At 52.7% G+C, this 13,594-nt stretch overlaps 1 protein-coding gene and 2 long non-coding RNA genes across 3 annotated transcripts in view; 1 reads left to right on the plus strand and 2 right to left on the minus strand.

Moving 5' to 3' along the window:
- Nucleotides 1–13,594, plus strand: part of RIN3 (Ras and Rab interactor 3) — a 122,657-nt gene that overhangs the window by 65,956 nt on the left and 43,107 nt on the right. Inside the window, exon 4 of the mRNA XM_042990415.1 lies at nt 12,326–12,398. Within this exon, the coding sequence (XP_042846349.1) occupies nt 12,326–12,398 (73 nt within the window). The remainder of the gene's footprint in view (nt 1–12,325; nt 12,399–13,594) is intronic.
- Nucleotides 3,860–5,403, minus strand: LOC122239694. The gene is made up of 2 exons (XR_006219064.1): nt 5,084–5,403; nt 3,860–4,750 (listed from the first exon to the last, which is right to left on the minus strand). It is a non-coding gene; the product is annotated as an uncharacterized LOC122239694 (long non-coding RNA).
- LOC122239693 lies at nt 7,948–12,717 on the minus strand. Its single transcript, XR_006219063.1, has 3 exons — nt 12,650–12,717; nt 9,887–9,968; nt 7,948–8,706 (listed from the first exon to the last, which is right to left on the minus strand). It is a non-coding gene; the product is annotated as an uncharacterized LOC122239693 (long non-coding RNA).

Below are 13,594 nucleotides of genomic sequence, written 5' to 3' on the forward strand. Positions count from 1 at the left end.
GTTTCAACAAGGACAGCCGTGCGGAGGACGAGTCCCTCGAGTCAGTGGGTCACCTGAGTGCCAGGCCTTTTGATGGTTCTGCCTCATGACAACCATCTGAAAGTGGATTTGGCTCAGAGCTGTGGTTTTGGTGGCACACGGGAGACAGCTCGCTCCGGCTTGTGCGATGTGAGCAGGCACTTTGCTCCCCGACTCTGGGCTTGATACTAGGAGTGCTTACTTGCTGGGAGCTGGCCACTGCTACAAAATTGAGGTTTCTTTCCCGAGAGAGCTGGTCATTACACATTTGCCAGCAGGCTGCCGCTCGGTTTCCTCATCTGTAAAATGGGTGCCCACCTTCTAGAACCATTGGGAGCTGATGTCTATGTGCAGGCTTTCCAAACTGAAGCCTGGAGTGTGTACATGTAGATATGAAGTGTGCATTTACATGCAATCTGTTAACAATTCTTATATGAAAAACTGTATCTCTATTTATGTTTTTTAAGTTTATTTCCTTATTTTGAGAGAGAGACACAGACAGCACGAGTGGGGGAGGGGCAGAGAGAGAGAGTGAGAGAGAGAGCATCCCAAGCAGGTTCCACACTTTCTGCACAGAGCCCCCTGTGGGGCTTGAACTCACGAACCGTGAGATCATGCCCTGAGCCAAAATCAAGAGTTGGACACTCGACCAACTGAGCCACCTGGATGCCCCAGCTGTATCTTTTTTCTAAAACAGGCAGGTGTGTGTGTGTTGGTTGTGTGTAGAAATAGGAACTACATCAGAGTCGGGGTGGCCCAGCAGGTGGGACACAGATTCCCAGAGACACCACGTGGATCACGTGACACGGCAAGCTGGTCACAGACAAGGTCACGTTTGAGACCATGAGGTACTTTCTAGTGGGAGGCTGAGAGCCTCCTTCTTATTGGTGTCAGAGTCCCGAGGACCAAAGCCCTGTCCGTCTTTGAGAAGAGAGCGTTTTCCGTGGTTTTCTTGGCTGTAGTAGAAGGAACCAACAGATCCAGGCAGACCTGGATGTGAAGCCCGTCACTCAGCCCCTGGTTGAATGTGGACAAGAGCCTGAGCCCATCTGAGCTCAGTTTCCTCGGCTATAACGTACGGGTTTGGGGGGATGCTTGGGAGAGGGGCCTGTGGGGTCTTGGCACACATAGCTGTGTGCTGGGTTGGTGTTAATTCTGCTCTCTTGGGCTCTCCCCATTTTCACTGCACTGTCTTAGGACTCCAGGTGACCCCGAGTGTGGAGAATGTGGCTCAGGGCTTGGTACAGAAAGCTCCCTCTACACAGCCCAACCTAGAATGCTCTCCACATGCCTCTTCCTCTACTGAGTTACGACACAGAATATTTACTGAGAACTTGCTGCGTGCCCGGGCCTTTCCTGGGTACAGTGAGAGACTAAGGATGTAGGATACTGATAGCAATCATCTGCGGAGCGCTTTGTATGAATTAACTCATTTAATCTGCACATCAGCCCTAAGATATAAACACTGTGGTGTGGCAGATTCAAGATGGCGGTCCTTTCTTTGACCCTGTTCCCATCAAGGGGCTACAACCCCTCCCCTTGAATCTGGGCTGGCGTGGGGCTGCTTTGGCCAACAGAGGAAAGCAGAAGGGGCAGTATGCCAGTTCCCTGTGTAGCTTTTAAGAGAACTGGCAGCTTCTGCTTGGACTCTGGGAGTCCTGAGTTGCCATGTAAGAAATCTGATGACTGAGACCACCACACCGGAAAGACCACCTGGAGACCATGCAGAGAGGGAGCAAAGCCCCAGAGGGCCCGGCTGAGCCTAGCCTTCCAGCCTTTCCTGCCAAGGCACCAGGCATGAGGGAAGGCTTCTGGATCCTCTGGACCAGGACAGTCCCCAGCTGAATGCCACCAAGTGACCTAGTCAGTGCCATGAGCAGAAGAATCTCCCAGCTGAGTCCTGCCCAAATTCCTGACCCACTAAACCATGAGCTGCAAAAAGATGGCTGTTTTATGTTGCCGAATTTTTCAAGTGGTTTGTTACTCAGCAATAGATAACCAGGACAAGTATGATCCTCGTTTTACAGGTGAAGAAACTGGGGCCCGGAGAGCCTAAGTGGCTTGCTCGAGGTCACAGCGAGTAAGGGGTGGGTCCAGGGTTTAGACCCAGCAGCCTGGCTCGCCCACATGTATGCTTAACACTCTGCTGTACTGCTCTTGAGTGCAAAACATGGTTATGCTCTCGAGGAGACTTCTACCTGCTTTGGGGTGCAAGGATCACGCACACTACATAACTAGAGAATTGTGTAAAGCGTGCACTTATTCATCTACCCAGTTTAAGGACACTAGGCCATAGGGATACACAGAAGATGATATTAAGAAAGTGTTAGGATTTTACTGCAATTGGCAGAAAGAGCTCCAACGCTGGAGGGTGAGTGAGACCCCAGGGGGAGGAGTGAGGAGGAACATGGGAGGCTGCCAGCCAGTCCAAAAAAGGCCATGGAGTCACAGGATGCCGGGGTGTGTGCAAGGGAAGCTTAGTTGCCTGGAGTACGAGGTGTGTGGAAGGAAGGGACAGGCAAAGACGGGGACCATTGCCCGGGTCGATCCCAGGGCAGTGTGCTCCCAGGTCCTGATGCTTGGCCTTTATCTAAAAGACCTGGGGAAGAACCCCCGGCAGAAGGGCATTAAAGATGGGGGGACGTGGGACGCCTGGGTGGCTCCGTCGGTTAAGTGTCCGACTTCGGCTCGGGTCATGATCTCACAGTTCATGAGTTCGAGCACCGCGTGGGGCTCTGTGCTGACAGCTCAGAGCCTGGAGCCTGCTTCCGATTCTGTGTCTGCCTCTCTCTCTCTGCCCCTCCCCCTGCTCACACAGTCTCTCTCTCAAAAATAAATAAAGATTAAAAAAAATCTTTTTAAATAAAAAAAAAAAGATGGGGGACGTGGTCTGATGTGCCTTTCACACAGAAGCCCCCCACTGCTGGGGTGGGCGGGGGGACAACCCAGGATGGAGACCAGAGGGGAGCAGGGTGGGGCCCGCACCGGCTCCTACAGCGGGTGTGGACGGAGGAGACACTTAGGAAGAGGACTGGCAGCACATGTGGGCAGAAATGGCTGAAGAAGGAAGAGGGGCCTGTAAGCACCGGGTGTCAGGGACCTGTGGCAGTGTCACCCCAGGTCCAGGGGAAGAATGGTGGGCGGGGGTGACAGTAAGGAACACGGGGAACCACCGAGCCCAGGAGAAAGAAGCCACCACCATCACCCCAGGGCTTGGAGCAGTGCCTGGCACATAGTAGGTGCTCAGCAAATATTTGAAGAAACCCATGGGTCCAGGACTCAGGACGGAGATTTGAGAGTCTCCGGGGCATGAGATGCTGACTCTGCAGTGACCCTCCCTGGTGGTCACGCCCTTTGGGGTCAAGATACCCGTTTCCATCTCTATTCTTGCTGCACCACAGAGTTGCCATCTGGTAGCTAAAGGGGAATTTGGATTAGATGACGGGCTGGAGGAACCTGGGGCGAGAGGAAATGCCTGAGGATGTGGGGCCCTGACCCCTGGGCGGTCTTACCAACTTCCCTGTGTGAGCAGAGTCTCTTCTCCGTGCAGCAACAGTGTGTCCTTTCCTGACCAGGGGTATTTATGGTGATTCAAGAGAGCATCCGGCCCTATGCCTATGGGGACGCGGTGGGGGGTGTCTATAAATAACACCCCTTTTGTCCACCCCCACATTCAGAACCAGTGAGGAGCCAGATAAAAGATCAGAGCACCCACTCGCCCACTGATGGGCTGATTTTGGGAGTGCCGTTTGACCCTACAGCCGCAATGCAGTGCCCTATCGCCCCCGCTGAATTTGCTCCCCAGAACCGTAGGCCAACGTGGCTATAGGAAACGTTAAAATTGCACGCATAGCTTGCATGTTGTTTCTCCTGGACGGCGGGGTCTGGAGAACCAAGAGTGTGTGCTTTGTGAGAGCGCGGGCTGTAGAGTCACGTCCCGGGATCACTTCCCAGCTCTCTGTGACCTCTGCCGAGCCACTGAACCTCTCTGGGCCTCCCGGTTTTTGTAAGTGGTCGTCGCTTTTCTTCTAGACCTCAGATTAAAGTTTGCAAACTCTGGGGTAAGACCCTGAGGCCGGGTTGTTTCCTGAGCTGGGTTGTGCCTTGATGGGTCCTTCTGTGGGACTTGGGGGTGTTCTCGCCAATAGGGTGGTGCCTCGGGCCACCTCCTTTTCTTCCTTTGGCCCAACAGAGCAAAGTGTTTCTTCTTGATGGAGACAAAGACACCTGCTGATCGCTGAATGTGAGCGGAGGCGCAGGTGGATGGCTTTCCCAGACTGGCAGCTCATTCCCTGTGGGTAGTTAGACCCCCAGATGGCAGGCGGCATGCCTCTGCTTTGCTGTTCTCCACCCCTCCCTGCCCCTTCTCCCCAAACTCCTCCCCGTCTGCTTACGCGTGATTTAGTCTTCCCTGACACTTGGCAGTTCACTCATCTGTCTAACGTCGCCCCTTCTGTTTTGGCCTCTGAACCCATAAATAGTTCCCAGGCAAAGTCCCCATCTGCATCGTGACGATTTGCTCTGTATTCCTTTTCCCCGACCTACGGCCTCGTCTGCACAGTCGCTAACTATGGAAGAGCGCCATCCAAGAAAAGGAATCTTTCGTTACAGCTCGAACCGTGTAGCCGCAGCTGTTGGCGGATGTGGCTGCCAGCGTGAGGCTCGGGGGCGATGCTTTTAGCGACAGCAAATGCCGCCCGGGCTGCGGTATCATCCCGGCAAGGTCCTGGCTCTGGGACAAGGAAAAGGAGGAAGGCCTGACTCCAGCTCTCCCGAGAGGTGGAACACAGCATGACGCGGTGTAATCCTGCTCTAAAGCCGAGTGTGTACCCAGCGCCAGGGCCGGAGGGAGGGAGGCCACGGGTCTTCCTGGGAGGGTGTCACCCAGGAGGACGTGGGGCTTGCCTGGTGACAGGGGAGGAAATGCGTGGCCCGTGGGCAGGCGTCTCTGCTAGCTGACCTATTCACTTGAAGCAGGGACCCAATGAGTGCATTCCAGCATGAAGTACTGGGACGCCCTCCCTCCACCCCAGGCCACCTCTCTGGACAAAAAAAAAAAAGGCACCTGATATACCAGGCTCCCAGGCTGGTGGCACTTAATCATGACTGTGGCCTTCGGGCCATGTGTTTAACCTCTCTGTGCCTCAGCTTCCTGGCCTGTAAAATGAGGATAACGGAGTTGCCATGATGATTAAAAATAGAGACTGGCACACAGTAGGCACTTAATAAGTGGTCGATATTATTATTGCTATTGTTATTATTATTCTGAAACCTTGAAAACTGTACCCCTCCATTATTAATCAGGAGGCTTAAAGCCCATGGTTCCTAAAGCCAGGAATTTGGGAGAAGGGGGCAGAACAATCAGAATAGCAATCAGATTCCAGAGAGCACCATAATCAAACTCTGGGGAGCACCCAAATTAATACTGGCTCACAGCACAATGATGTACCTTCCCTGGACCTCAGTTTCCTCATCTATGCAGTGAGAGAGTTTGGACCAGACCTGTCTCTAAGGGCCCTTCCTTTCTGGCTTTCAATGGTTCTCAGTCCAGTGGGAGGGGCTTTTGGGTGTGGTTGAGTCTCCAGTCTGAGCAAATTTGGGATGTGTGATAGAACTCAGTAAAAAGACAAAAGACATTGCAGTACTTTTTCATCTTAAAATTCTTAAGATGAAATTACTAGGAAATTGCTCCTTATGCCTACTGCAACCAGCAAAGATGGCCATGACTCACATCCAGGGCTGCCATGGACAGTTGCACAGCTTGTGCACTGTCCAAAAGTGCCTCATTGGTGGGAGATGAACTCCAGCTGGTGTTCTGCCTGTCAGGTTGTACAGTTTAGGGCAGGGCTACAGCCACCTGGAAGAGAAGTCACCTTTCTGCTCCCTTGCCAGATCCTATAACAGAGCATTAGGGGCATTTGGAAGCAGCCCCCTGTTTGGACCCCTGCCCATGACTGGCAGTTCCTCCCTGTTCCTTTCCCTGTCAGCCTCCCTGCAGCTCATGCCCCTCCTCTCACAGACCCGTGGTTGATGGAGGAGATGTGGTGGGGGTTGGGAGGGGAGCTAAGGAAGGATGATCTTACACTGAGAAGCTTCGGGGCTCAGAGGGGCTGGAAGTTTCACAGAGGGAGGCTCAGGCGAGCTTGTAAATAGACAATCAAGGGGCTCCAGGGCCAGCCAATGAGCCAGAGGCCAAGGTGTCTACCTGGACCGTCGGTACCAGGCAAGGAGAGAGAAAGGAAACTGTCTCCAGCACATTTTCAAATTGTCATCCTCTCCAGGTCCCTGAGCCCTAACTCGCCCCTCCTGGGCTCCCTCCCCAGCCCTTCGGACCTCTGTGTTCCCTCTGGTGCAGGGGCCGCTGCTAGCCCTCACTCAGCACCTCTGCAGGGTACCACTCTGACCTCTGCACGAGGAGCCAGAGGGCCAAGGAGGGCCTCGGTTACTCTTATCATCACGTGGCGGTTTCAGGAAGCAAGACTCTGAGAGTAAGGGCTTTGGTCTCTGGGCATGTGGCCGATGGAACTGGGAGCCCATGCCTGGTCGGTACCGTTCCCGCGTGGGATTTGCCTGGAGCGGGAACGAGGGTGTCCACCACTCGTGCTCGGATCTGTGCCCGCCCAGAGAGCACAGCCGACCTGCTGCCCAGCGTGGGACTCTCTGTGCTCCCTCCTGGCCGCTTCTCCTTCCGCTGGGACCAGCGATCCCAGAAGCCCTAGTCTGGCAGCACCCTTCCTTCGGGCAGGGAGATGGCTGTTCTCCCATTTCACAGGACAGGCAGCTGCTGCGGGAGCTTCTGGAAACAAGTGGGCGCCAGAGCTGGGCCTGGACCCACAGGGTCCCCCGGACTCCGGAGAAACTGCTACTCTCCCCACTTTCACCCCTGGGAGCAGGGGCAGTAGTTTTCATCTACTGCAGAAAATCGAGCCTTTGGACAGGCCTGATGAGAGTAGCAAAGAGGCCTTTTCCCACCTGAGCCACAAACTGCCCAGGTGGCGGTTCCCATGGCAACCGTGCTGCTGGGCCGCCAGAAGGTAACTGCGGCCTTCCAAGCGGGGAAGGAGCCTCGAGGGGTGGGAGGCATGAGGACCAGCGGGCCTGGCTGCACCTGCCAGGCCTGCCGACGTCTGTCCCTCCTGCTCCCCAGTTGCGAACCATTCCCCAGCCTGTCGTCACAGTGGCTTTTTATTCTCAGGTTCTGCGCCTGTGGCCTTTCCTGTCGGGGACCCAGCTTGAGCGATGTCCTATGGCCAGACCATTGGCAAATTCCCTGTCATCCTTCTACCTGTGAGGCTGCCTCTCAATTTCTCAATTTCTATATCCACCTACCCTTTTTATCAAGATGATGAGCACAATAAATATTTGTGGAGAAATGAATACATTATGAAAATGTCCTAGCTAAAGAGGAACTCTGAGCCCTTCAAAACAAAACAGCAAACAACTTGAGTACAGAATGAGCAAAGAGGGGTGCCTGGGTGGCTCAGTCGGTCAAGCATCAGACTTCAGCTCAGGTCATGATCTCACGGTTCGTGAGTTTAAGCCCCGCGTCAGGCTCTGTGCTGACAGCTCAGAGCCTGGAGCCTGTTTTGGATTCTGTGTCTCCCTCTCTCTCTGACCCTCCCCCACTCACGCTGTCTCTCTCTCTCTCTCTCTCTCTCTCTCTCTCTCAAAAATAAATAAACACTGAAAATTTTTTTAAAAAATCTACTGGGGCACCTGGGTGGCTCAATCGGTTAAGCATCCGACTTTGGCTCAGATCACGATCTCGTGGTCTGTGAGTTCCAGACCGCGTCGGGCTCTGTGCTGACAGCTCGGAGCCTGGAGCCTGCTTCAGATTCTGGGTCTCCCCCTCTCTCTGCCCCTCCCCTGCTCACACTCTGTCTCTCTCTCTTTCTCAAAAATAAACATTTTTTTAAAAAGGCTAGAGAAAAATGTAGACTCTTTATAGTTTCTCTGCTTACTGAGGTCATATGTGCTCATTATAAAACTCCCAGAAAAACACAATCTAGGCAGTGAAATTTAGTCTACTCCTTCTTTTTTTAATGTAGTGGCTTTATTGAAAGATAGCCATATAATATATTTAGTTCACACAATTCGCCCACTTAGGGGGCTCCTTTAGCGGCTTTTGGTTCGGAGTGGTGTATCCCCACTCTAGTGAGTGTAAGGACATTTTATCGCCTCCAAAAAGAAGCCCCATGTTGCCCAATGTGTTTGTACTTAATGCTACTGAACTGCACCCCTAAAATAGTTAAAATGCTAAATTGTGTGTTTTTGTAGCTCAGCACGATTTTTAAAAAAATGAAAACCATATCATCTCCCTACCTCTCCTCCCTCCCCCACCCCCGAGCCCTAAGCAGCCACTCACCTACTTTTGTCTCTATAAATTTGGTCCACTCTCGATTCCAGCCCCGGAGGGCCTGGGCAGCCCGGCTGTCCCTTTCAGAGTCCTCCTGGGTGCCCAACACGGTGTCAGGTGCAGGGCAGGTGATGAGGAAAGTTAAGACCTGTTCCTGCTCTCAGGGGGTCCACAGTCTCACGACCTCACATCACAATGTGAGCGTATGTATGACGTTTCCCTGATGGGAAAATGTGGGGTTTGCATAGTCCCTCCCGTGTGCAGCTTTCCCTGGGGGAGGTCGGAACACTCGGGAAAGGTTTTGGGCCGGAAGATAGACGTAGAGCTGAATCCTGAAGGTGGCGAAGGGCAAAGATTGCAAACCGTAAGAGACTTTTAAATACAGAGAACAAGCTGAGGGTGGAAGGGAGTGGAGGGGCGGGGCGGGGTGGGGGGGAGGGGAGCAGGGAAAATGGGTGAAGGGCATTGGGGAGGGCATTGTTGGGATGAGCACTGGGTGTTTTATGTAAGTGATGAATCATGGGAATCTAATCCCGAAGCCAAGAGCACACTGTATATACTGTATGTTAGCTAACTTGACAATAAATTATAATAATAATTTTTTAAAAAGATGGATTCTCATGCATAGAGCAACAGCACGAGCAAAGGCCCAGGGGTAGGAATATGGACGGTGTTGACAGGATAAAGTGAGGAAAATGGGCCCCCCAAGGGACAGGTTTTCTTTTGAGGAGCCATACGAAATAATGCCAAGCAGAGCCACAGAAACCCTTCTACCTCCATGACTGGCTTACTGGTTTAAAGTTACGGTTTAGTAATCCTGTATTGTCACTGACTGAGCGTGCTGTGCACCATTCTAGCGGCTTCTGGGAATGAGCATTGCTTATGAGTGGGTTCATTAGTGTCCTAGGACCGCTGTGCTATTTGTGGTCCTAAAACAACACAGGTTTATTTTCTCGCAGTTCTGGAGGTCAGAAATCAACAGTCAACGTGTTCGTTGTTTCTGCAGATCAGGGAGAATCTGTTCCATGCCTCTCTTCTAGCTTCTGGTGAAAACTAGCACTCTCTGGTGTTGCTTGACTCATAGAGGCCTTGCTCTAATCTCTGCCTGCATCGTTATGTGGCCTTCTCCTCTCTGCGTTTGTGTCCCACGTCTTTACGCATTTTTGTAAGGACACCATTCATGGGATTTAGGGTTCACCCCAATCCAGTCTGACTGCATGTTAACTTGATTATACCTACATAGACCCTATTTCCAAATCAGGGTCAGGGCCTCAACATACCTTTTTGGGGGACACAATTCAACCCATAACAGGTGGATACTTTATTATCCCTGTTTTATAGCTGAAGAAACCAAGGCACAGAGAGGGTAAGCAACAGAGTGACGGAGGCATGTTCACATTTGGGCATTTGGGCCCGGGCGCCCACACACGAGGCACCAGGCCGGTACAGCACAGAACTGTGGACGGTCCTGGAAGCTAAGCCCAGCCAACATTAGGATCATCGAACGCTTACCCATTTGCATTAGCCCGTGCTCCGGAATGATGTGAAGCTGTCTGTCGGGACTCCCTCAGGTCTGAGGTGTCCCTTTGGACTCCTGCGGGGGAGAGCGATGAGCCATCCAAAGTGTCCCGAGGCCTCTATTCCTCCGGGGTCTCCCTCCCAGATAGACATTTAATACACATAGTGATCTCCCAAATTGCGTGCCACACACTGTTCTGGGTCCTGGGGGAGAGGAGACTCAGATTTGGGCCACACCCTGGCCCTGGCATGCAGGAGCTCCCCCAGGGGTGTCCGTGGTGTGAAGGAATGCTGTCCCCGCAGAAGAGGGAGTGGCTGACTTTATCTTAAAAGTTTCAAGTGTGTCCTGCAAAGGTCAGACATGTCCCCGTGTCCCCGTGGCTAGGGACAGCTACTAACTGTTGAGTACGCGCACCAGGTACGCTAGGCTTTCTGCATGCATCACTACTAGCCTCCCCTTGAGGGATTCGCAAGGAAGTCTTTACTTCCCCGCTTGATAGACGGAGCTCTCTCTACCTCTTGAGGCTACAGGCTGTCTTTTTTGGCCCGGGGCTCCCTTGGCCTGTCGCTTCTTGAGAGAGTCGGTGATGTCCCAAATGCCAGCACTAGGTGGCGCTGTGGCCCGCCCCAACTGCTACTGATTCACAAAGGGTGGCAGTTCCAGGGATGGATGTTTCTGACTAAGTCATTTGTATGCACCTTCCAAGCACCACTGGCACTTTAATCTACTTAGTATTTTTTCTTGGGGCGCGTGGGCGGCTCAGTCAGTTGGACTCAGACCATGATCTCATGGCTAGTGAGTTTGAGCCCTGTGTCGGGCTCTGTGCTAATAGCTCAGAGCCCAAAGCCTGCTTTGGATTTTGTGTCTCTGTCCCTCTCTGTCTCTCTTTCTCAGAAATACATAAACATTTAAAAAAAAAATTTACTTAGCGTTTCTTTAAACTCTTAAAGTGTCTATGGGAAACCATTATTTCTTTGCCGTAAATAGATGATGAGTGTAACTTCTTTTTAAAAATCCTGTTAACCGTTTAGAACAGTGTCTAGTACGTTGAAAGAAGGCAAATATAAAAATAAAGCTATTCGGAGGCGCCTGTGTGTCTCAGTTAGTTAAGCATCCAGCTTTGGCTCAGGTCATGATCTCGCAGTTTGTGAGTTCGAGCCCCGCGTCGGGCTCTGTGCTGACAGCTCGGAGCCTGGAGCCTGCTTCGGATTCTGTGTCTCCTTCTCTCTCTGCCCCTCCCCCACTTGTGCTCTGTCTCTCTCTATCAAAAATAAATAAATGTGAAAAAAATAAAAAATAAAATAAAATGATACCAAGCTATTGGAACAAAACATGTTGGTTCGTGTGTGCCCGTGTCGCAGAGCACAGTGCAGTGAAATGCTGTCCTAGGCTTTGAAAACAGAACAGCCTCCTGTCATCTAGGTGTATGGTTGGAAGGGCTCCTTCCTTTTGCAGGTGGTGGCCCTGACCCATGGTTGGAGCCAGGCCTGGGACCCAGGTCCTGACTTCCCCTCCACCACACAGATGGGAGAAGAACCTTAGGAAATTGGAGCTGAAGTGTGACCCTCTGTTTCTTGGTATCTCTGGTGCCTGAGAAAGTTCACTGTGGGGGATCCCCAACACAGGGAGCATCACCTGTTGGGCATATGGAGCCCTGGGATGACAGTCAGGGGTCGTGAACTTGCATGACAGCCAAGATGGGCAGTGGACTTCGACCAAATGGCTTAGCTTCTCTGGGCCCCTTGTCCTGAGAACCCAAAGCAGGGTTCTTTGGTCGGTCCCCTTTGGGTTCCAAAGTGGGGTCGGTCCACCCCCACTTACCTTCAGGCACATCCCAGCACCGTGCCCCTCCAAGCCATATCCACCTTGGGATGGCATCGCAAGTGCTTTGATCCCTTTTTGTTGTCAGAGCTGGGAAATACCAGGGTCACCCTCACTCTTGGATTACCCATATAGCCAAATCGAGTAAGGTTCTAACAGGCCCAGGGGTTCTTGGGTGAAAGGCCAGTGGCCCTGGTCCTGCCCTCCTGCACCTCCTGGAGACCCAGAAAGAACTGGGCAACTTGCCCCCTGCTGGCCCCCGCTCCCAGTTCCTTGTCAGATTGAGATGACCCTCATCAATTCAATGTTTAATTCTGCTTTTACGATCTAGAGTCTCCTGTGTCATTTTGCCCCAAATGATGACTGTATATCAAAGATAACCAGCTGCTGTAATAGTCCCCTGAAATCTCAGTGGATTAACACCACAGAAGTTCAGTCCCCACTTGCCTACAGTCTGGTTAGGAGCCGATGTGTATGAGGCTGCAGGATGCCAGGCACTGTGGTTGGCACTGGGACCCCCTGTGAAGGCGGCAGGTATGGCCCCAACCCTCAGGGAGTCTCCTTCCGCCTGGCAGGGACACTCATCCAGAGCTTCTGTCATCTCTCCTCAGTACTGTACCTGGAAGGCTCGGTTCTTGTGTTTGAGGACATCTTCAGACTGATCGCGTTCTACTGTGTCAGTAGGTGAGTAGATCTGGCCCCACAGAAGGGCATCTGGTTGCAACCGGCATTCGTGCACCCTTGGGTGGGGGTGAGGGTCACAGGGGAGCCCCCAGAGGGAAGGAAAGGTTCGGCCAGAGGAGGCACAGAGAGGGGACGGTCCCCGGCTTTGCCCTGGTAACCATGAGGGAGGTGTTGGCTCTGATGCTATCTTAGTCTGGCCGGTAAGGGCCCCTCCCTCGTCACCACCTGCCCCCTGACTCACAGCCCCTTACCCCAACTTCCTGTGCTCCAGCTTCCAGGACAGCCTGGAGTCCCATGAGGACCTGACCCGCCCTGTTGCAGGGGTTATAGATGGCACTTCCTGTGGGGACAACAGGAAGGGCTGATACCCCTCAGTGGGACAGAGCCTGTGATTATTAAGTAGCTGCTGGGTGGGGTGAGTGACTGATCACCACCCTCAGAGCTGCTCTGTTTCCTCAGAACTGGCTGCAGGCCAATAGGGATGTAAAAAGGTATTTTGGTGTCATAATGGCTGAAGCTCCAGGCCCTTGACGAGGGCTGGGCAGGATGCCTTGGGCTCCAGGGCTCCAGGCTCGCTTCTCCATGCGTCCGAGAGACCATCCTTGCTGCCTCCCGTGAAAACCATGCTCAACCCAGTACGCCCTTCCCACCTGCCAGAACCCTCCTGGGCTGCGATGGGCAGAAAAACGTGATGCTGGGTGATAGCAGCCGCTGACAGCCAGCACCTGTTGAGGGCTCTCCAGTACCCAGCACTGTGCTAAGAGTTTTTATATCCATTACCTTTGTAAGTCTTGCGAACAGTTCCCTGAGGGAAGTTCCCATTTCACAGATGTGGAAGCTGAGGCTGAGAGAAGTAACTTGTTCAGGTCACATGGGTGGTAAATGGCGGCATGGAGATTGAAAGTAGGTAAATCTCCAAGGTCTATGATCTTTGCTACAACCGCCCCCGCCCCCCCCGCACTGTGTGCCTCTCACAATAATTTCAATGATCTGGCATGTTCTTTCCGAGGCAGAGCGGCAGAGACCCCCTGGCCCTCCATATGTTATGACCTGCCGAGCTCTCAGGGAGCTTTCTTGTTCTGAGAAGTTCCTGTCTTAGGAGAGAGTGCCCAGCATGGCGTTTGGTGCTTGGAATGAATAAATGAACAATGACATCATTGCAGAGCCCAGAACTTGCACTCGTCTCTTCGTCTCTC

The sequence above is a fragment of the Panthera tigris genome, chromosome B3, assembly GCF_018350195.1.
Source record: "Panthera tigris isolate Pti1 chromosome B3, P.tigris_Pti1_mat1.1, whole genome shotgun sequence".
Classification (NCBI taxonomy): domain Eukaryota; kingdom Metazoa; phylum Chordata; class Mammalia; order Carnivora; family Felidae; genus Panthera; species Panthera tigris.